The sequence below is a fragment of the Phymastichus coffea genome, unplaced genomic scaffold (genome assembly GCF_024137745.1).
Source record: "Phymastichus coffea isolate CEN01 unplaced genomic scaffold, Cenicafe_Pcof_1.1 PCOF00011, whole genome shotgun sequence".
In the NCBI taxonomy this organism is placed as follows: Eukaryota; Metazoa; Arthropoda; class Insecta; order Hymenoptera; family Eulophidae; genus Phymastichus; species Phymastichus coffea.
This window is the reverse complement of record NW_026706822.1, coordinates 2711267-2734905: the sequence shown is the minus strand read 5'-3', so window position 1 is coordinate 2734905 and position 23639 is coordinate 2711267. Positions and strand designations below refer to the sequence as shown.

The 23639-nt window shown below is 33.7% G+C and overlaps 1 protein-coding gene across 4 annotated transcripts in view; it reads left to right on the top strand.

Moving 5' to 3' along the window:
- LOC131672465 (protein IWS1 homolog) overlaps window positions 1-23639 on the top strand; it is a 555150-nt gene that overhangs the window by 446551 nt on the left and 84960 nt on the right. For all 4 annotated transcript variants that reach the window (XM_058949712.1, XM_058949694.1, XM_058949720.1 and 1 more), the window contains one exon: window positions 11908-12197. In XM_058949712.1, coding sequence (XP_058805695.1) covers window positions 11908-12197 — 290 coding nt within the window. The remainder of the gene's footprint in view (window positions 1-11907; window positions 12198-23639) is intronic.

The window sequence follows — 23639 nt, the reverse complement described above, 5'->3', positions numbered from 1 at the left end:
CCTCCGCCGTCGCCATGGCCAAATTGGTCGAATTAGGCTACGAACTGCTGCCCCATCCACCGTATTCTCCAGATTTAGCTCCGTGCGACTTCTTTTTGTTTCCAAACTTGAAAAAGTCATTCCCCGGACAGAAATTTGAGTCGAATGAGGAGGTAATCGCTGCCACGGAAGCCTACTTTTCAGACTTCGAGGAAACGTATTTTTCAGGCGGGTTAAAGAAGTTGAAGCATCGCTGGGCCAAGTGTATCGAACTAAAAGAAGACTGTTGAAAAATAAAACACCATTTTTCCAAAATTTTCGTTTGTCTTTTGTAGGCTAAGTACTTATCGAACCACCCTCGTATATATATATATATATATATATATATAACAAGTGATCCAGAAAATGAAATCAAATTCTTATTGACTGATCTGACAAATAATTACAAATAATAACTTACAACTATAAAAAAGAAAAATTACTTTAACACTGTTACAGTTACTTCGTATATCAGATACCTGGATTGGTGCTTTAACAAATAATACTTTATTAAAGCCCTTGTAATCGAGTTTATTGAAGTCATTATTGTTTGTTTTTTGTTTGAATTTATCTATTTCAATATTAAAATGTATTTTCTTTTCACATATGTTAGTAAACTCTTTGCTATTTTAAGTATCTTGTTGAATTCTTCAGTGGATTGAGATTTCATATTTTTTAAATTACATATTATTCTTCTGTGTTTTTATGGTGTAAATGATACATACTAAGTGCACATAAGTATGTTCTAACATGTAAAATAATAAAATATCAGAATAAGCAGTTTTCTCCTGGACATACAAAGAAGGATCTACATCTCAGTTATAGTTTTCTTGCTGTAACAAAAATATTAACTAATTGTACTTGTATTTTTTCTTCACGTATTAGGTTATAATGGGAATTGTTCAATTGATCTCTCTTATTCATTTTTTTTATTGTATTTTATTTTATTTTTTTTTTTCTAGTTCTCTTAGTAGCTATTGTTTTAAGTTTATCTGGTAATATGTTGAAGTATTTAATAGCTCTTATGTAGTTATTTCTTATGTTTATTTGCAAGCCTTTTTTGTCAATCGTAGGCTATTGTATCTTACTCTATTAGTTTTACTGATGTATTTTTTATATAGTTCTTCATCATGGTAAAGTAACGTTACATATGTGAATATTTGATCTACACATATTAAACGGATTTTCATATATTATAAATATGTTTTTATTAATTAGGTTCAGTAGTCTTCTTTCTAGATTTCGTATTTATTTTAATTTGCCAACATACTCCTCCATACAATTATTTCATATGTAACAATATTCTGAAATAGAACATAGTAAAGTATTCTTAGTAACTTAGTGTATAATTATAATAACTTCATAATTTATAAAATATAAAAATTAGAAATTTGATTCGATTATAAAAATTTTGTGTGTGCATGTTCCATTTCATGTTACTGTTAAAATTAAAACCTAGATATATTGTGTTGTTTACTTTACTCATTTTTTTACCTTGTATTGTAAGATTCATATTTGTTGGTGTACTATTGAAGTTATTTATAAATTCCATATATGCTGTCTTATCTATGTTTCATGATAATTTGTTTAAAGCTAGCAAATCATCCACAATCTGTAGGTGATTGTCTAATTTTGTTTCTACTTTTTACCTATTGTTGCCCGTTATAATAACAACAGTATCATCAGTAAATGCCAAAATGCTATTATCTGGCATTAATGTAAGTTGATCGTTAATGTACTCGTACATTATGAAGAATGGCACTCCTCTAATTACTATTTTAGGATGTCTCTGTGCATCTTTAATTTTTGCATTTTGCTCTCTGTTTTTAAGATAGCTTTTGAGCAAGTTGTGTGTCTTTTCTCTCCAAGTCTACAATTGTATACTTTACTTAATAAAATTCTATGGTGAACAGTATCAAATGCTTTTGCAAGATTAAAAAAAGTAATAGTATATGGTGCACTTAAATCAAATTGATTTTAAATTGTGTTAGATATGGAATTTCATACATCTATAGTGCTTTTCTTTTTCTAAAATCCAAATTACTGGTTAAATATTAAAAATAGTGTCATCAAGCGCTCTTCGCGCGCTCATCTCTCGTTTGTATTAATATTGAATTTCATGTTTGAATCAAAGAAAAACTATTATAAAATACACTGTATTTATAAAATAGTTTTCTATGCTTTAACACGCTCAATATGCAACAACATTAATTCGTGAAAATTGAATTATGTTGATATTGATATTATATAATATCAAATCTAATAACGTACCAGATCTTTAGACGTAGCTTAGTAATTAGTCAAAGATGATGAGTAATGTATTACATTCATCTCTATTTAAATACCTGGTACTGTCAGCGATGCCAAACAATTTAATTTCCTTTATAGTTTAATATATTTGTCTACGATTAAAAACTTTTTATAGTATATCATCATATCAACATATGATTCTTCTTCCAGATTTTGGCTAGTTTGGAGCATTATTTTTCGCGAACTCTTTTTCAACATTTTTACTTTCAGCTACATTATTGTTATCGTGCATCTATTCTTCCGTAACAATTAGAAGATTTTATTTATATTTATAAATTTGAAGAAGAGTGTCCGATCTAGTATAAGTGCGCATACAAAGTTTCAAGTCAGTACGTCGGTTTGGAAATTTTTTAGTCATTTGAATTTAGTTTTTGATTGTGTAAACAAAATCATGGAAAAAATGAGTTCCGTCTGCTTATCACGCATTATTTTCTACGAGGAAAATCAAACAAAGAAAATGAAGAAAAACTCAGGAAATATTATGAAGACTCTGATTCATCGCATGGCATAGTTCAAAAGTGATTTACAGAATTTCGTTGTGGCCGTAAGAGAACAAGTGATGCTGAGCGTCCTGGTCGTCCAAAAGAGGTGACTACTCAAAAAGACATGATCGATAAAATTCATGATATTGTAGTCGCAGTTCGTCGAATAAAAGTGCATGAGATTAGTAAAGCTCTATAACGAGCGGCCAGACCCTCGTTATGTCTCTCTCTCCCCACACATAATTATAATTATTTTTATATAAATATATTTGTCATATAATTATTTCACATGTATGGCAGCCAAAGGTAAGTCAGAGAGAGCGCTAATAGAGGGCGAGCTAGAGAGAGAGAATTCGGGAGACCGGCGCGACGCGCGCGAGTAGGAGAGTGGGGCAGGAAAAAGCCCCGCGATAAGAACTCTCTCTTGTACCGGCGACTTCGCAGCACGTGGACGTGTGACGAGCAGATATACGCGCTTGCGACCTTTTGTGATCAGCGACTTTTCCGTGGTGTTTCTGGCGAGTACGCGAGTGCCCACTCGGTGCGAGGTTTGGTTTCGAGGGTGCCCCAGTGTTTTTTGGCAAGCTATTTCCAGCGACTACGCGTGCGAGCTTTCAAAGCCGCTCGCCTTTTGACCGCATTCGAGTTGCGTAATGCGCGTCCTCGCAGACCACGTGCGAGGTCGAGAACACCGTCTCCAGGGCTGACTCCGAGACGTCATTGGAAGTACCACCTCGAATACGTGTCTCTTTTGCTAGCTTTTCGCCGCTCTCTCTCCCGCTTACGCTGCGTATTAACTTTGTACTATTCTCTGAAGTAAACTCAGTGCTGCTCATATATCTGTTTTCTTCCTTTGCGCTTCCTTTTTACCTATCGTAAGCAATCCCGTTCCGTCCGGCTTTCGCACCTGAATTTCGTGATCGCTCCAAAGCGCCCATAGGACTACACGACGCTCTCCGCGGGCCAAGGTAACATACGCTGCACCACGACGTTCCTGTTGCTGCTGGGCTAGGCTTTGCACAGCCTATTACAAGGCCCACACCGAGCTGTCTTTAATTCCCTCGTAATTTATATAACGAATGACCCACGCTGGGTCAAAACCCCGTTATAGCTCTTAATATTTCAGTAGGTTGCGTACGAAACACTTTACATGAATGTTTTTGGCATGAGAAAGTTGTCAGCAAGATGGGTAGCGTGCTTGCTCACAGCTGATATCAAACGAGCTCGTGTAGTTGCGTCTGAGCAAAGTTTGAGCATCTTTCAACGCAATCCAAAGGAGTTTCTGCGATGCTACGTTACTGTTGATGAAATATGGCTTCATTATTATACGCTAGAAACAAAAAATCAGTCGAAAATATGGATTGGACTAGATAAATCTACGCCAAAAAAACGAAGACGGTACGATTATCCGGAAGTCATTGCTACAATTTTTTGGGACTCAAGTGGTATAATATTAATCGATTACATATAGAGTGGAAAAACTATTTCAGAAGAATACAATGCCTCATTATTAGACCGATTTGATGCCATACTGAAGGAAGCGTCCTCATCTAGCGAAAAAAAATTTCTTTTCTACTACGACAATGCACCAGCTCACACGTTCCATTGCAACGGCTAAATTATTCGATTTACGCTAGGAATTCGTCATCCACCTTATTCTCCAGATTTGGACGCTTCTAATTATTTTTTGTTTCCTGACATGAAAATTTGGCTTGCGGGTAAAAGATTTTCATCCGATGAAGAGGTAATTGCTGCGACAAATGAACATTTTGAAGAGTTAGATTAAAAATTAAAATTAAAAATAAAAAAAGAGTTTATATTTAAAAATAAATTGGAATTATTTTAATAAATATTTTTTTTTTATTACAGTCACTGACTTATTGAAAGACCCTCGTATTTTCTATTATCTCAATTAATAAATATAAAATCAATGTAAAACAAGTCGAGTTATTTATTAGCATGAATTTGTTGAATATGTCAGCTGCTGTGTTAATAATGATTTGTATACATTGTAACAGGCTGCCGCCTAGCCGCAAACCTCGGGTAATAACAATCCTAAATACAGCCAGACGGTATCCTGTTAACTGTGTGCTCCTTCAACACTTGCTCACCTTGTCCCGGTGTGCGCCCGCGCCGAGTTCTCTTACCGATCCAACCTGGGTTCACGATCTCTCCGCCAGGGGCGCTGTTACGCCTGCTTTACAGCGCTCCGTCGGCCACTGCCACGGTTGGCAGGCAGCTTCTCTCGTTGCTTTCGTGATTCGTGCTAAATTACCGGCGCGTTCGGATCAAACGTAAACAATCACACCGATTTCGAACAAAGGGAAGACAAAATAACGAGATCGTTTCATGTTAATCTCTAACCACTTTATTGACTCAAAACTAGTATAAGGGAGGGATTTGCCGAGAGACTCACGCACACTATTTCGATATGACAATTCAAACGGAGAGAGAGAGAATGAATATCGGGGACGGCGCACTATAGGAATTTTCGCCCAACTTTGAACGAAATCAAATAACTCAAGATCTAAAAGGGTTAGAGAAAATCGGGGAACGGCATTTTGAAGCTTTTGTTAAGTAGATTAAGGGAAAAATAGTCCAATTCGAGAAAAAAAAAATTTTGAGCTCCAAATCGAAGGTCAAAACACGAGTTTTTAGGAAAATAAAGCTTTTTTATTTTTTCTAACATACTTACACCATGAAATTTGAAAAAGCAATGCAACAGAAGTGTAGCTCTTGAAAAAACAAGGCAGATAGCATTTTTTGTTTTTTTTTTTTACTTCAAGGTCAACGAAGTAATATTCGTCAAATCATCCACTTACCTATCGTGAGTGATTTAATTGACTTAACACAGTTTTTAGTTCTAGTACGGGTTACGAAGCTCTTGATGTGTGGCAAAAGTTCAAGAAACCATTAATAATAATTTGAAAGTCATTAATACGTTGAAGTATACACACAATTTGAGATAGCTACATTTTTTTACATGAAATAATTTGTTACAAATTCTCGAAACTCGTTGCTCATAAGACTGCGCGCCTGTAATGAACTTATAACCCTATTCATCTTCAGTGTCAGAGTATTCGTCGGAATCTACAATTTCAATTGATGACTTGAGAAGACTGGAAATCATATTTATTCATTCATTTATTGTTTCCATAAAAGTATTGTATCTCTGATTCAATGTTTGATACTCACTTCTCTTGAATATACTTTCGAATATTTGCTGGGATTCCATGTTTTCTGAGAATGGCCTTTCTTCTGATTATTCTCTTCTTTATGCCCATCAGAGATATTGCAGGATCACTCATTTCAATTGCTCTATTGTATAAATCTATTGTATAAATTCACGAGAACTTTGACGACAATGATGAGTTGTGTTTGATCTGAAGTATTTATGCCATGATTCCAAACCATCTTCAGCAAAATATGCGATTGGAAGAGGAAAATTTTCTGCTATTTGACATCCATGAATCAATAACTTGTGCGTAGTTGGATTCATTTTTGCCCAGGGGTACAGCGAATAGTATAATTTGTAAGTATCGAAAGTAAAATTTTTCATTTTATCTAAATCGAGTACTTTTTTACTTTTGAATGCGGCAAGAACAGTTGCTATATTTTCGACTAATTTTTCGTCGAGTTCTAAGGCTTCTGCGAACGCTGCTGGATTTCCAAAGCATATCCTAGCTAAATTTCCAGTATTTGTCGTTCCAGTACCTTGGAGCAATTGATCCGCTCGAATCGTTAACTTTTTGTACAAGTTTTCTTTGACAACATTTTCTCTGTCCTTGTATTTATCTGTAAAATAATAGTATTTCATTGCTAGCAATCTGCTTTACAAAACTATTAATCTGTATGTAATCTGGAGAGTGCTAAATGACTCGTGACTTTTTCCATCAATTATAAAGTTTAAGTCATGTTAAACAGTTGAAACGCTGCCCCAAAATATTGAAAACTTATTTATGATAAAAAATACACGTACCTTTGTCTTTGTCGATTCTTTCCCACTGTTGAAAAGGCTTGCGGTAACTCAGATTCATCAAATGCTCAAATGCTTTTATTTGACAGTGTAAAATACCTAATCCGAAATTTAGTGTATCTCCTTTTGATGTAAATTTATTCTTCAAATTACTAAATGTAGATGTTGTGAGCTGACAGCAAGGGCATCTTGACGCAGATGGATTGTTAGTAATAATATTCAAACACTTTCCATCGAACAAAGTAGGGTACACTTCAAACTTGACACGAACTTGTTTTTCATTTGATAAAATGAATTTATGAGCAGTGAGAAATTGTATCTCTTTGATCAACCGATCATACTCGACTTTCACGCTATCAGTAGTTTCTTGTTGATAACAAATTCTCACTGGTCTAAAAAATCTCACACTCATGGGAGTTGGGTTTATCCAACTGTGCTCGCCATTTTTCGAGTCAAAAAGCTGAATTACTCCGATGTACGTTACGAATAGTGACAGTTGAGCATTTTTGTTTTCTAATTCTCCATTTTCAAATTTTTGTTGAGGATTTTTATGACCCGAAGAGCTGTCAAAGCCTATCGATACACGCATGTGTAAGTTGCGATATGTATTATTAGGCCATCCGAGCGCTACAGCTTCACATAATCGCTCAGCAGTTATATTGAGTAGCTCTTGCAAACGTACACAAACCTCAATGTCACTCTCAACTTGATAAGCTCGCGGATGACACTTTTTTTTCTCTTGCAGTAGTGCTTGATAGCTGGGATAAATATCGTATCCTAAGCTTTTTGTATCAGATATTAATGCTTCGTATTGATTTTTACTGTAGTCATTTTCTAAAAAAAAACCCAAAGCCGAACTAAGTGTATGTTTTCTTGCCAGTACTTCTTTTTCTCCTTCTTCTTCTGTCTGATCTTCTATGATCTTTTTTGCATTCATCTTTTCTGCCATCGATATCACTTCATCATTGTACTTGGGATCATTCAACAAATCTTTAGCTCGATTTCTTAAAGTAGTTCTTGAAACACGCATCTCACGCACATTGATTTTTTTCCGACCACTGTTAATGACATCTCGTCGGACTTTTTTTGGTCTGCCTCTTCCTTTCGGTTGTTTATTTTTATTCTTTCGGCCCATGGTGAGTTACTACTTATTTGAAAAAAGTCGTGTCTTGAAATACCTGGTGATGTAAGTTTCGTATCGTACAATATTCAGAATACTCATCACGAATTTTCCATTCGTTTACCGTATTACGAGCAGATTTCTTACACGAGATTGGCGAATAAAAATCATAGAAACGCTAATTTAAACTTACCATCAGTTTATGAAACGTCAAATTAGACCATACAATTTTACGGAATTATTACACTCTATTGAACACTGGAAATTATTGATAATCGCAGTTCAATCGTAATGAATATACGTGCTGTAAAACTATTCTCGTACAAGTTACTCACTTGAATGAATGTAAAATGTCTTATATCAGTTTCATCAGGACAGAGGTGAATGATAAAGTCAAGCATGTAAACATTGTATACATTACGATTTCATTCTACTGACCTACTGTTGTACAGTGAAAGAGTTTCTAAGAGAAACTATATAGATATACATTTTTTCAGTAATTTATTTTTCTATTATAAATCTTTCAATTATAAATATCAGTCTATATTTTATGAATCAGGTTTTCAACTATTATTTCAATACTCATTTCGATAGCATCATATAATTTTGTGTATTTTGTAAATCTAAAATTATAGTTTATGCAAGATTTGAAAATGATAGGAGTTTGTGAGTTTGAGATATTTTTTTGATCAAATTAAAAAAAAATTAAAAGTGGTTCAATAAAGGTTCGAATTTCGAGAATTTGTAACAAATTATTTCATGTAAAAAAATGTAGCTATCTCAAATTGTGTGTATACTTCAACGTATTAATGACTTTCAAATTATTATTAATGGTTTCTTGAACTTTTGCCACACATCAAGAGCTTCGTAACCCGTACTAGAACTAAAAACTGTGTTAAGTCAATTAAATCACTCACGATAGGTAAGTGGATGATTTGACGAATATTACTTCGTTGACCTTGAAGTAAAAAAAAAAAACAAAAAATGCTATCTGCCTTGTTTTTTCAAGAGCTACACTTCTGTTGCATTGCTTTTTCAAATTTCATGGTGTAAGTATGTTAGAAAAAATAAAAAAGCTTTATTTTCCTAAAAACTCGTGTTTTGACCTTCGATTTGGAGCTCAAAATTTTTTTTTTCTCGAATTGGACTATTTTTCCCTTAATCTACTTAACAAAAGCTTCAAAATGCCGTTCCCCGATTTTCTCTAACCCTTTTAGATCTTGAGTTATTTGATTTCGTTCAAAGTTGGGCGAAAATTCCTATAGTGCGGCGCGGACTATTCGCACGCTCGCTATCGATAAACTCGCCGTGCTCACTGCGCGGGATCGCACGCAAATATCAACAAATAGTGCAGTGCACCTACCGCTAAGTTGACGAGGATACGGTGGCCAACCGTATCCGACTAACGCACTGCTGTTGAACTGCCTCTGCGGTTGCTGCTCTGCTGTTGTTGTTGCGTGGCTGCAGAAGACGCAGAGGTTGAGCTCGCTGGAGCCGAGGTCGCGTACGTCCAACAATGCGCGCACTCGGCACTCCACACACAATTGTCACTAACGGCGACGGTGCCACACACGTCGTGCAGTGCGTGTCCTCGTACTACCGTGCCGATCGTTGTTGTCGGTCGCCGATGCACACGTTGCGCGGTGTACCCTCCTACCTCACGACTCGCTAACAACGTGCACTGCTCCCTGGATCTCACTCGTAAAAAACACTCGGACTCTCTGTTGCCTCTAACTCGGATGCGATGTAGCTAGACTGAAGGACACAGTCATACTGGCTAGCTAACTCTCCCCTCCCGGTCATTGCCCCTAACGCGCCCTCTCTCTCTCTCTCAAACCGATCGCGGCTGTTACGTTCAGCCGCTTAGTAACCCATGCGAGTCTAAACGATTTTCGGCAATCGTTGCAACATTAATAAAGTACGTACAAATACACATATATACTGCCACATGATGGCAACTTACGTGACTACCTTTCAGCCAATCAAATCTCGAATAAAAGGCTTCACTTGCCAGGCTGTCACTTTTTTATATAGGAATAAACAGAAAAGCTCAAAAATCTTTTAATTATTTTTTTTTCAAAAATGTTTTCTAAGTTGGAGATTAATGATATTGGTCTATAATTTATTGTTAATTATTTTTCTTTCGATTTATATTTTGGTATAGTATCTACGATTTTGAGAACGTCAGGCCAAATTTCTTTTTTATAACTGTGACGTCGGGGTCACTCTCAGGTACGCTTGGAGTAAGCGTAAACTCAGGGTTGCTCTGATTTGGCTATCGTGTAACACATAAGCCGGGACGAGCAATATTGTTGCGTGGAGAAAACTGTATGCTAGCGCGGTACGTAATAACCAAATGTTATTACGAACACACCAAACTCACGCTTACTGTGTTCTTAAGGGACTTTAATGAAAATTCACCAGATTCAAGCTTAATGAATTTCCAAAAAACGGATTGCTTAAAGAAAGAAAAGGATGACCACATATAAGGTTTTACTTACTTTTATTTTATTTAATTACTTATTATTAAGACTGCGCTCTCTCTGCTCTTTGACCTCTTTCTCTCTCTTTCTCTCTATTCTGGATGTAGTTGGGTGACTTCTTAATTGAATTTTGGCTGACTTCTTCAAAATTATCTTCTTTGATGCTTCCTCCAGCACTCACTCACTGGTAATCACTTCTTGTTAGGCACTTCCTGGTGCTCACTCCACTCCTCCAGTCTTGTACAGAGATTTTTATAAGCAGTGGATGGTTGGGTGGAAATCCCTTTCCTCAGGCCCATGAAGCGATAACAGCCAAATTTTGTGTTGGTGAGAAATTTTCTAATCATATCTAGGATTTCTTTATTGGTCTGTGGGCGTGAATTTTCAGAAAGAGAAAGGGCGGTCCCCTTTTAACGTGGGCCCTTTTCTCCAGAGATGGCTCTCGGAGTGCCACTTTGAAGAGCAAGAGTAACGCTGTAGCTTATAATTACTTATACAAAATCGTACTAAACTTAGTTAATTTTAACGATACGTAGTGATTATTACAATAATTCAATTATTATAAATATTTTGAAAAATCCAAAACTTCTACGATTTATTATAAAATGCATTATTGTTCTAATATAAAATTATTTATTGGTTATTTGGTGACTAAAAGATGCGCATTATAATAACTTACAAAATTGATTAAAATCTATTTAATATTACGGATATTTTCTTAAAATTCGGTGAGAAAAAAAAAGATAAATTGCATTTTTATGGCCTTCTTTCATTATCAGCGCGATAACGCTTCACGATGTATACGCGATGATCGTAGGCTCCTGTCAACACATCCGCGTGGGACAAAGCAGGATAGAGCGTCGCAGGCTCGGGCCACTATCAAGTTTTATATAAACTCTTTATCTCGAATGCCTTTTCATCGTGGAAAATCAGGAAGATTCCCGCTCCGTTCTTCATATTTATTTCTATTAATTAATATGGAAAAAGAACTAAGTTACGGCTGTCCGTCACATAACACTTAGTGGTTCACTAATATAATTTGTTAACATTTTTAACACTTAAGTGTTTGATGCCATCGATACCCCTATTTTTGTTTTTCATATAATGAATGATTTTGTTGATTTATTAAGTGTTTGTTTCTTTGAAGAATATATTTTTACTATTTATAACTGGTATTTTTATCATTGCGTTTATTGGTGCATTTATTAAAGAGCAATAAACCAATGGTCTAATCTATCCTACCATCTACTCTTTTCTCTATTATTATCTAATCTCTATAAGAGAATAGATAATCTTTTTTGCCAAAATAGCGAAGACTCTGTAGAATAGGCTCGAATCCAAAGAACCCATAAGAACGTGTTAAGTGACAGTCATGGAAAAATTACAATACCCCACAGCTATTTGATTAATTTTGTTATAAATTTTAAAAAGTTCTTTTTTTCAATTACTATTGAATTGTACAATCATACATCATTTTTTATACTAAAACTTTTAAAATCGTATTTTTATGTATTTTAGTTTCCTCGAGTTGATCAGTCTTCTCTTAAGCAATCTGGTATTGGAAAAGCGGTTATGTATATTTATAAGCATCCAAAAGAAACCAAAGAAAATAAAGAACGTGCTGGTAAACTTATCAATGAATGGGCAAGACCAATTTTTAATTTATCGGCTGATTTTAAAGCTTTGTCAAGAGAAGAACGACTTCAACGAGATTTAGAACAAACTCCCATGAAAAGAAGGAAAACTCAACATGAAATTACTTTACAAAAGTCACAAGATATCAATAAAGCTTTAAAAGGCGATTCCAAGTGAGTTTTTTTAACATATACTATATCATAGTTTGAAAAATAAAAAATAAAATATATAATGATTCGATAGGATTCAGAATTTTAAATTAGAGAAGTTTTAAGTTATTTTAGATACACGTTTACCAGTGAATTTAATTTTTGAACTCCTCATTCCTCCTTTATGGCTGAGAATAGAGCCGAAGTTTTAAATGCAAGAAAAAGTTTACAAAATCTGTATCTTTTTATAAACGAGTTTAAATGCTGCAAAATCTTTATCTGAGCATTTTTATTCTAAACATGCTGTTTTCAAAAAGAAAAGTTTGTGTTAATGTGTTAAAATGAATTAGAGTCAACATTTATGTAGGAATGATTTTTATTCGTAAAATGTCTTTTTCCAGTTATAACGGGAGAGTTTCAACTTTAAAATTTAATCCGCGACTATTTACAAAAATTATTTGCGCGGAAAAAGGGACGCGTGAATGCTTGGATAATTAAGTTCCTATTAAGGAACTTGCCGGACATGCAGGTCGCAACGTTCGGGCTCGTGATAGCTTAAAATCTGGGAAAGAGAGAAAACATACGAAAAATCATCTTGGCAATATAAATAATAAAACAAAATTTATTGCCGGCACATTTGAAAAAATTAAAAATATATTGAATAAGCACAAAGAACAGAAACCCATTTTGTGACCTAGCAATAACGTGCCTTCCACAGCGATCGAACGAGGTGGCATCCTCGGAGGGGAAATCAACGACTGTAGATCGGCATGAATGCTTGCTTGCGCAGCATCGAGCCTCTCTGTTCAACCGTAAAAATCACAAATTGCATAACCATGGCACTAATATTAAGAAATAGCACCTCAGGCGACACTTGCGGAATCCACGCGCGCAATGACAGATGAAAGATAGAAAAGAGAGAGAGAGAGCACAAGTTGCCGAGACATAGTTCTTTAAATCATAATAACAATAACATTTTTGTTGTATATTCCGATATCGTTAACATGCTTCAAAATTTATTGTATTCGTTTTAAAAATAAGTGCATTTTTATGTAATATATACGCTCTCCCAAAGTTTTCAAACAGACGCATTATTGTGTTATATATAAATTGTATCCCTTATGATTTTCGGAGTCTCAGCATAAGCCAGTCTAAAAACTTGCCATTTGGCTGACGAGAAAAAAAAAGGTGTAGATCACAAAGTTATCCTCATTGAATCGCCGTAAATCGGAGTGTACCTGATGTTGCTGGCTGTCACCATTTGACAGATGAATACAAATTTGACGATTGTTGAAAAACTTTGTGATCTTTATGTGATGAACTTATGCGGATGCTTCGAAATAATTTTCTTAATCTACCATGGATGGTATCAAATTAACTATACAATAAAGGCAAGTATATAATAAATAATTACTGTTTTCTTAAAGTTATGAGAGTAAGTCCATAAATCAAGAAAACAAACATAATGACTCAGCTATCATAACGTTTCGCTCGTCTAGTATTTTTCTGTTTGCATTACTGTATACAGATTGTCTTATTCAGGATTTGGAATTATTGCCCTTGATTCCCACCATGGATACTTTGCATTGTAGTCACCTTCCGTTATGAAGGGATTTTTCAGACTATCAAAGTATTTTTTCGAGCAAGTCTGTTAGGAACAATAATAAAACTCCACTTACAGCAAATTGGTGGTAATTATGATGATAAGGAACTTATCAGAATTACGAGTGGTGAGTTTTTTCTTTCGTGTTTTCATTGCTTTCCTTTTCTTTAAAACCATCTAATTAATATTTTTGACTCCAATGTGTTGTTAGGATCTCCAAGCCTCTGTTGTGGGTTTGTCTTTTCTTAATAATTCTGCTTATTTGTTACTAGTGTCATCTGTTCTGGGTGTGAGATAACAGCCATATTAACTGGTTTTATTATTGTAGTTGTGCGTCTATAAATTCTTCAGATTGTTCAATTTGCATTATTTTACAAAAATTTGTAATGTACACTTGCTAGAAATTGTTCGGATTTTGGAGAACGTTTAGTCACACATCCGCATGAAGCCAGCACTACTAGCTGAGTGACTAACAAGAAAAGTGCCCCTGGTGTACCTCACCAATTTTCTTCATTTCGTGATATATTGTAGTACATCGAAAAATATTTGACCCATATCTTTTCGTTTCTGCTATTTCGGCGATTTAAAAGGTGAAAACTATCTCTGGAATATACCCCTAAAACCGGTATTTTTTACAATTCTTGAAAACTATTTTGAACCTCTCACAAGGGAGAGCTACTTGCCCTCTGCCTCCGATTTTTCTGAAACTTGAGAGCGAGGTAGAGTTTTGAAAAATATTTGACACATATTTTTTTTTATCTGTGGGAACTCATATTTGACGAGTGAAAACCACCCTCAAAGTTCACCCCCTAAACCTGTTTTTATTCAATGTCTCAATGTTGAATCAACATTTTTTTACGAAATCCAACGCCTATTCTTATAAAAAGACAAGTATTTGGATAAAGTTTAGAAGCCCGAACGCTCATGTGTACTCGTAAGTATGTCTAGGGATGAAAAATCACCCTTAACCCTTAACTGCTATGTGGGGTAGATTTACCCCAGACAATTTTTAACAATAAATAAAATTTATTTTTTTCTTTTCATCAATTTTTTGCAGTGTGTGTAACATTAAAAATTGTTAACCTGAATTTTCTTTTGTAGTAAAAGGTTTGAAATATACTAGAAAAAATTTTTCTTTTGTACCATGCGTATTTAAAAACATTTTGGAATCTTGGTGAAGGAAATTGGTTATGTGTTAACGATTGAATCTTGATTATATTGTTTCTTTCGTGTAAGTTGACATTGTAATTCATAATAAAGTGTTATGTCAGATAATTTTCTTATAAAGTTCTTCCATAATTTAAATCGATATATATATAAAGAAGCTGTATCTGACCAATTGTGCCTTCTGGTATTGTTTTCAATACGACACTTCTGTCATATAATATAGCTTCGTTAACGGTTTTTTCACATTGTCCGCTCCATGAATCTTATAGCAATATGGATACATTGTTACTGTGAACTAAAAATACATTTTCAATCCAATTTTGAAGTAGTTCCTTGGATAATTTTCCAGAGGTGCTTCTAGGTATATATTTCGTGGTCTAAATAAAGTTTGTACTACTCTAGGTACTAATTCTCCTTTACTCTCTTTTAAAACTATGTATAAATGCGACATGAGCTTTCCCTCTGCTGATATAGTTGACTGTATGGTATAACTATATGTTGTTTAATGTACCGACTGAACGATGTTTTCAACTTTTTTCACCCCTTTATAATAAGGCGTGCGGCCACTATGTATTTCTAAATTAAGCCCAATCTAGTCGGAATTAGAAACGTTTTAAGCACCATGAACTCTTATAAGATTTTTAACTTCGTTAACAAATTTTTCTTTGTTTTGTTCTTGATCTTTTACCTCCTGTGTAGATGAAGTAGTAACAAATTTTATTTTACGTGACACAATGTGATGTTTTTTTGAATAGTTGTATCTATCTATGTGAAGCTTTAAACCATGAAATTTTGATTTCTGCTTTGAAACAAGAGCCTATATTTTTATATAAATATCATGCAAAACCATTTTTCCTTCAATGGCTTCTTTAACTTTTTCAAGTACATAAGTTGTTATTGCATATAGTTTAGTTTTTCTATCTCCTCCTGCTTCAACTTGCGATCTCTACTCTCGCAATTGACGGACGTAACTTTTCTATACTTTGACTGTACATTTGTCAAGGATAGTAATGGCTTTCTTTTTCTACTTTGCCAGTAGTCCACTGCTTATTTTTTATATTCAAAATCTACGCCCCTTCTTCATTCCGTAAACAAGTAGCTACTTCTGCATAAACTTTATATAATTCGCCATCTTGTGGAAATGTATCACTATAGTCTTCTTCAAAGCGTAAAGTATATTCTTCTTCTGTATGCACGTTATAATTGACACTATCCTATATTATATTTTCTAAAAGCCTATATAACGCTAATTCCCCTGTATTAGCCTCTGATTCTTTAACTTTATCGTTGCTAGGATTGAACGTTACAGATAGTAATGCTAATATAACTACTGGACTGATAGCCATTTTAATTAAATTTCAACAAACGAAGATTATTCATTTTGCAATTGATATTTTACTTAAAAAAACTTTATAGTATTTATTATTACATAAGTTTAATAACTTTATCTTCCTTTTTAAAGGAAGTATTATATTTCCCTATGTGATGTTCGTATCGCTTATAAATAAAAATAATTCGAACTCTCGTAATCTAGCTAATGAGTAAGAATTTGTTTCCGATAATTTTACTATAATTGTCAAGAAAATAGATAAATGAAATAAATATAATAAATAAGTAAATCAAATATACATAAGTAATTGCAAAATATCGAGGAAAGTCAGACAATGCCCTAGTTTCTTATGGTGCGAATTGTCCCATAAGCAGAGCTAAAGTCTTTCTTTGATAGGATATAATTCGGCCCAAGTTTCTTATAGCGCGAGATGTTCTATAAGTCGAGCTCAAATTATAAGGAAAGGTTAGTCTTGCTTAGTAAATCACAATGAGAGAAAGAACTTAGGTGTTAATCCAAGTTTATTCAGACTCATGCGCTGACTTTGCAAGGCTAGAAGTGAATAGCCTGTACAAAGGTGGGCCTATTTATACACAGATTTTCCCGTTACACCTAAAACAAAAATATTATACTTAACAATATGTAACGGTCCTATCTATGAGCTAGTTTATTATATCACTGAATCACTGCAACCAGTCTAACGCATCTATCTGTTTATTCAAATCAATACATTAAGCGGCGCTACCTCACTGTTTACTCGATTGTATACATATAAGAGTCAAATCAAAATAAATAGCGTGACGTCACAAAGTAATAGATATAGATATAATGATTTTGGATATTAAGAAAAATATTTTAATTACAGATAATTTTAATATAACAAAGTATTTATTACATAAATTTAAGTACGTAGATTCAGAATATAATAACACAAATTGCATTTAATTATGAAATAATAATGAATTTTAATATGCAAAATTGATTTATTTATTACGCGAACATTATGAAATATTAAAAAAATGTAAATAATCCATATGCAAAATGAATAAGTATAGAACATGAGTAAGAATTGGTTTCATTAATAACAGCTGAATAATAACTGTTATTAATAAATAAACAATTAATAATTTATTTAAACAATAAGCTGTATATAAAACGAAAGTATTAATTTTATACTTGATAATGATAGCTTTATGATTTAGGAATCTTAGATAATTAATCTAATAATTGCATTATAAGATTAGGAAAACCCGTTACAAATATGAAAAATTAGTTATAATTCAAATGTTATTAACTAATTTAAATATTCATTTTTATAAAATACTTTTAAATTGAATCAACTCTAAAGTTATATAAAAATTTATTAATTTTCTATTGTAAATATTATAATATCACGTTAATTAACTTTATTAGTTAATAACTTTTGACGACATTATTTGCGATAATTGTATATTATATGAAATCAACAAATAACAAATTTTGTAAAGTTTACATGTGTTAAAAGCTTAATATTAATGGTTATTAACTTGTAAATTAAGAAAACTCATTTCTGAAAATTTGCGAATGTCTCTCGAATGTTCGATGATATCTCTCCTGCAAAAATAAGCGGGAAAATCTGTATATAAATAGGCCCACCTTTGCACAGGCTAGCATTCACTTCTAGCCTTGCAAGGTGAGCGCATGAGTCTGAATAAACTTGGATTATACCTAAGTTCTTTCTCTCATTGTAATTAACTGAGCAAGACTGTCCCTTCCTTATAATTCGAGCTCGACTTATAGAACATCTCGCGCTAAAAGAAACTTGGGCCGAATTATATTCTATCAAAGAAAGACTTTAGCTCTGCTTATATGACAATTCGCACCTTAAGAAAATAGGGCATTGTCTGACTTTCCTTGAAACATTGTACTTATTTATATCTATTTGATTTATTTATTATTATTAGAGTACATTTGATTTATTATTTATTTTATTGACAAGTAGAGTAAAATTATTGGAAACAAATTCTTACTCATTAGCTAGAGACGAGAGTTTGAATTATTATTATTTATAAGTGATACGAACATCACAAATATTATGTGACAGAAAACAATATACGTGCACACGCATGCATAGATAATTATTAAATCAATACAAAAAATGAAAACATACCCTAAGGGGCCGCTCACTCTTTTAAGGATTGAATTCCTGAGCAAAGAAATTAAAGGATTTTTCTCAGTATTACACAGGATAAAAAACAAGGTTCGCAATAGGATTGAGAAAATTTTCGTAGAATTACGAAGAGTTTTACATAGGATAGTCAGGATTTATACAATCTTCAAGATTTTCAGTAAGAGAAAGAAGTTTGTATAATAATATAAATTATATAATTTTATATAATTATATAAAATATAAGTTATATAATACATAATATAAATTATATAATATAAATATAAGTTTATATAATTATATATAATAGTAAATAAGCAATGTATGTTCTGGGACACAAAGGAGCCGACAAAGGATACCGCCAATGTATAAGGATATATGTATGTTCTGCGACACAAAGGAGCCGCCCGATGAAGGTATCGCAGTAGTGATACCTTTTAATTTAAGGTGAGACCCCATGCTGAGTGTTTAAAGGGCATTTGATGTTCGTTTGACACCTCCCGCGTGCCAGTGGGCCCCTTCGACAGTGCCCCCCCCCCACCCACCCACAGAGGTTGTTAAGGTAGGATGCTGTAGAAGTCGGTAGGGTGTTTGGTAAACTATATGATTGTCTCTCTCTCTCTCTCTCTCTCTCGCGCTCTCGCTCTCCTTCGATAGTAGGACGCTTATGCTGGCTGAGTGTGAACCCTCGGAGAGGGGGGTAGCGTCTCTAGCTTATTAGGCGCGTATGCCGTATAGTGTGGATGCCGTTCTCTCTCTCTCGCTCTCCTTCGATAGTAGGGCGCTTAGTAAGCTTAAGCTAGTTGAGTGTGGGTCCTCGGAGAGGGGGTAGCGTCTCTAGCTTGCTAGGCGCAGCAACAACCCACCCACCCACCTCCTACCTATCGTCTGACTACCCTCTCTTCAACCTACAGCGCCGAAACCGCAGCTTTCAGCGCCACCATAGTGCTTAAAAGCCGTGCTCGATTGGAAAAGAGCGCAGTCTTTCGAGACAGACCGCTTCACTAGCTTTCTTAGCAGTGACAAGCAGTATTAGTAGTAGTAGTAGTACTAGTAGTAGTAGTAGTAGTATTAGTAGTAGTAGTAGTAATACTAGTAGTAGTAGTAGTAGTATTACTAGTTATCCTACGCGCATTTTCATTACAGCGGCTTCTATTTCTTATTTTGAAAATACAGTACGCGATTTATGGAAAGCCTATTACAACTCAGAAGCTAATAAGGATGATTTTATTAGATGGAAAAATATAATAATTACCGCTTTGCATTCTCTTGAAGAATATATGTTACGGCCTAACTTAAGTAGAGCAATACGACAGAGATGTCAAACATGCGCTACTCATTTGAATTCAATCGAAATTAATTTAAATAATTCCATAAAAGTCGGAGGAAATGTTAATTCATTACGAGTCATTACAAACCAAATTGAAGGGGACGGAGTTATTTGGCGTGAAATAAATTCAGCATTTGAAAAACGTATCATTACTGCATTCATAGCCAATCAAGAACATACAGATATAAAGTCATTCTTAAAAGCAGTAAATAAACTATTACAATTACAAATACCAAAATATCTTTCAATCCATAATGTTCTAAAAATAAATATAGAAATGTCAGCTTAATTTACCGTAATAAAAGATAATGTAGAGGACATTCAAGTAAAGTATTTCAACACCGAAAATGTTTCTATTTATAGAATGACAGATCTTAAATTATGGTTTAAAGAAAATACTGAAGATGTTATACTTAAAAATTTAGAAGAATTTCAAGAAAAATATTCCGATTGGACATAAAAAACTATCATCGGTATTACTGTTAATATAAATAAATTTAATCCTTTCAAACCTGGCTCATATATTCAACTACCAAAACAAATAGCAGATAAAAAAGCAATTATCAACGTTCAAAATACAGATAATGAATGTTTTAAATGGGCTGTGCTTGCCTGTCTTCATCCAGCTAGATTTCATAGCGAAAGAGTTCAAAATTATATGCCCTTTGCAAATGAATTGAAATTCGATGATATAAACTTTCCTGTTCAGGTAAAGAATATTCCTAAATTTGAAAAATTGAATAGTATTTCAATAAATCTATACATATTAAAAAAATACGGTTTTAAATTCGAAGTCTCACCCTATTATATATCAACTTTAAAACAAGACAAGCATGTCAATCTTTTGTTACTACAAAGCGATTATATTGATGAGAATGAAACAGAAAAATCTAATGGATCAAATAACAATGATAATTTCAAATTAAAATTCCACTATGTATGGATTAAAAACTTATCTGCTCTTGTTAGAAGTCAATTAACGAAACATACTGCACAAATTTATCTCTGTGAACGCTGTCTCCACTATTTTAATAATAAAGAAAAATTGAATATTCATGAGATAGATTGTTCAAAATTAAATAAATATAGAGTTAATCTACCTAATTTTCCTCTTCTGAAATTTAATCATTATAATCGAAAAGAAATGGTTCCGTTTATTATCTATACTGATTTAGAGTGCTTATTGAAACCAGTAAATAATAGACTATCCTTCCAAGATCATGAAGCGTTTAGTGTGGGGCTTTATATAAAATGTAGTTATGATGATTCCAAATCAGTCTTTAAGATATATAGAAAAAAACTGAATGAAGAACAATCACCCGCACAGTGGATTATCAAACAATTTCAGATTTTGTTAGATGAAATGAATCAAATATATAAGAATGCAATAGAAATGAATATTTCATGGCGTAATCAAATGGATTTCAAGATGAGCAAAATGTGTCATATTTGTAGAAAATATTTTCAACATGATGAAACAAGAGTTAGAGATCATTGTCATTTGACGGGTCGATTTAGAGGTGCTGCTCATGCATCCTGTAATTTAAATTATAAGAATCCTTATTTTATACCAGTCGTCTTCCATAACCTTACTAGATATGATTCTCATTTTATAATAAAAGAAATAGCTACTAGCTCTGTTCTTGAGGGAAATGTGACTGTTTTAGCTGAAAACAAGGAAAGATATATAGCTTTCACAAAACACGTGGACGGTAGTACTATAAATATTCGATTCATTGATTCGTTTCGTTTTATGCCATCATCTCTCGAAAAATTGTCTTCATACTTAACCAAACTAAATATCGTAGAGCATGAATTCAAGATAGATAAATATACAAAAACATAAATAGAATTATTGAAGAGAAAAGGCGTTTTTCCATATGAGTATGTTAACAGTTTTGAAAGATTAAAACAGACTCAATTACCACCTATCGAAGATTTTCATAGTTAATTGATAGATAGCAACATCTCTGAAGCTGACTATGAGCATGCTCAAAAAGTCTGGAATGCATTTGACATCATTGATTTAGGACAGTATTCTGAATTATATTTAAAAACTGACGTATTACTCTTGGCCGATATTTTTGAAAATTTTCGTAAAACTTGTATGGATGCGTATCAACTCGACCCAGCACACTATTATACTACTCCTGGATTAACATGGGATGCTATGTTAAAGTGTACAAAAATTGAGCTAGAACTTTTAACCGATATAGACATGGTTTTATTCATCCAAAAAGGTATTCGAGGAGGTATTAGTCAATGCTGTAATAGATATTCAAAAGCTAACAATCGATAAATGGGCTCAGAATATAATGAAAAAGAACCTAGCAAGACTTTGATGTACTTTGACGTTAACAATTTATACGGATGGGCGATGACGCAACATTACCATATAAAAATTTTAAGTGGGTCTCTAACATCGATGAGCCTCATTTTTTCAATGTTTCCGATAATAATGAGGTTGGATATATTTGAGAAGTTGATCTAGAGTATCCAAAAGAACTACACGACGAACATAAGGACCTTCCACTTTGTCCTGAACATAACACACCACCTGGATCAAGACAAAAAAAACTTTTAACAACACTGTATAATAAAGAACGGTATGTCATTCATTATAGAGCGCTAAAGCAGGCTATTAAATACGGACTCAAAATAAAACAAATACACAAAGAACTACAGTTTAATCAAAAGCCGTGGCTTAAAACATATGTAGATTTGAATACGGAAAAAAGAAAACGAGACAAAATGAATTTGAAAAGTTATGCTATAAACTCATGATTAATGCAGTATACGGAAAGACTATGGAGGATGAAAGGAAACGAAAAGACGTTAAATTAATTAGTGCATGGAGTGGCAGATATGGAGCAGAAGCACGGATCGCACAACCCAACTTTTATAGCAGTTCAATCTTTGATGAAAATTTAGTAGCAATACAGTTATCATGGACGTCTTTTAGTATTAAAAAACTAATATATCTTAGACTTTGTGTGCTAGATCTCTCAAAAACATTAGTATATGACTTCCACTATAGCTACATAAAAGAAAGACTACCTTATAAAGCAAAATTACTTTATACTGATACAGATAGCCTCGTATATGAATTTGAAGATGTTGATATATATATGAAATAATGAAAGAAGATATCAATAAATTTGATACATCAGATTACTCAGAAAATAATCAGTTTTATATGCCGTTAGTTAATAAAAAGGTTCTCGGTATTATGAAAGATGAATGCAATAGTATTATTATGAGAGAATTCATTGGGCTTCGAAGTAGAATGTACGAGGTGTGATCAAAAAGTAAGGTGAATTTTGAAATTTAGCGGGCTACGTCCGTTCGATCTTCGACTTTTTTATTTGGTTATGTCGGTACACTCGTCTAGAACATACGTTCCAAATTTCAGCTTTGTAGTATGTTTGGTTTGTTTGTGAGAGGCATCAAGGTTAGAAGTGTTTTGCGTGCTCCACGATTTGCTGCTGTCTAAAAACATGGATCAAAGAGTTTGCATTAAATTTTGTGTGAAAAATGGAATCAAATGTTCCAAAACACTTGAAATGCTGAAAGTGGCATACGGTGAGTCTACTTTAAGCCAAAAAAATGTTTACAAGTAGTATAAACTCTTCCAAGAAGGCCGAGAAGACACCGACGACGAACCTCGTTCTGGACGCCCCAGCACATCAACAACTGATGAGAATATTGAAGAAGTGAAGAAAATAGTGTTGGGAAATCGTCGTGCCAATCACTTTTGACGAGTGTTTTAGACATGAGACGTGTGTCAGCGAAGTTTGTTCCGAAATTGCTCAATTTCGACCAAAAGAAACGTCGCATGAGCATCGCCCAAGAGCTACTGAATGACGTCAACGATGATCCAGATTTACTCA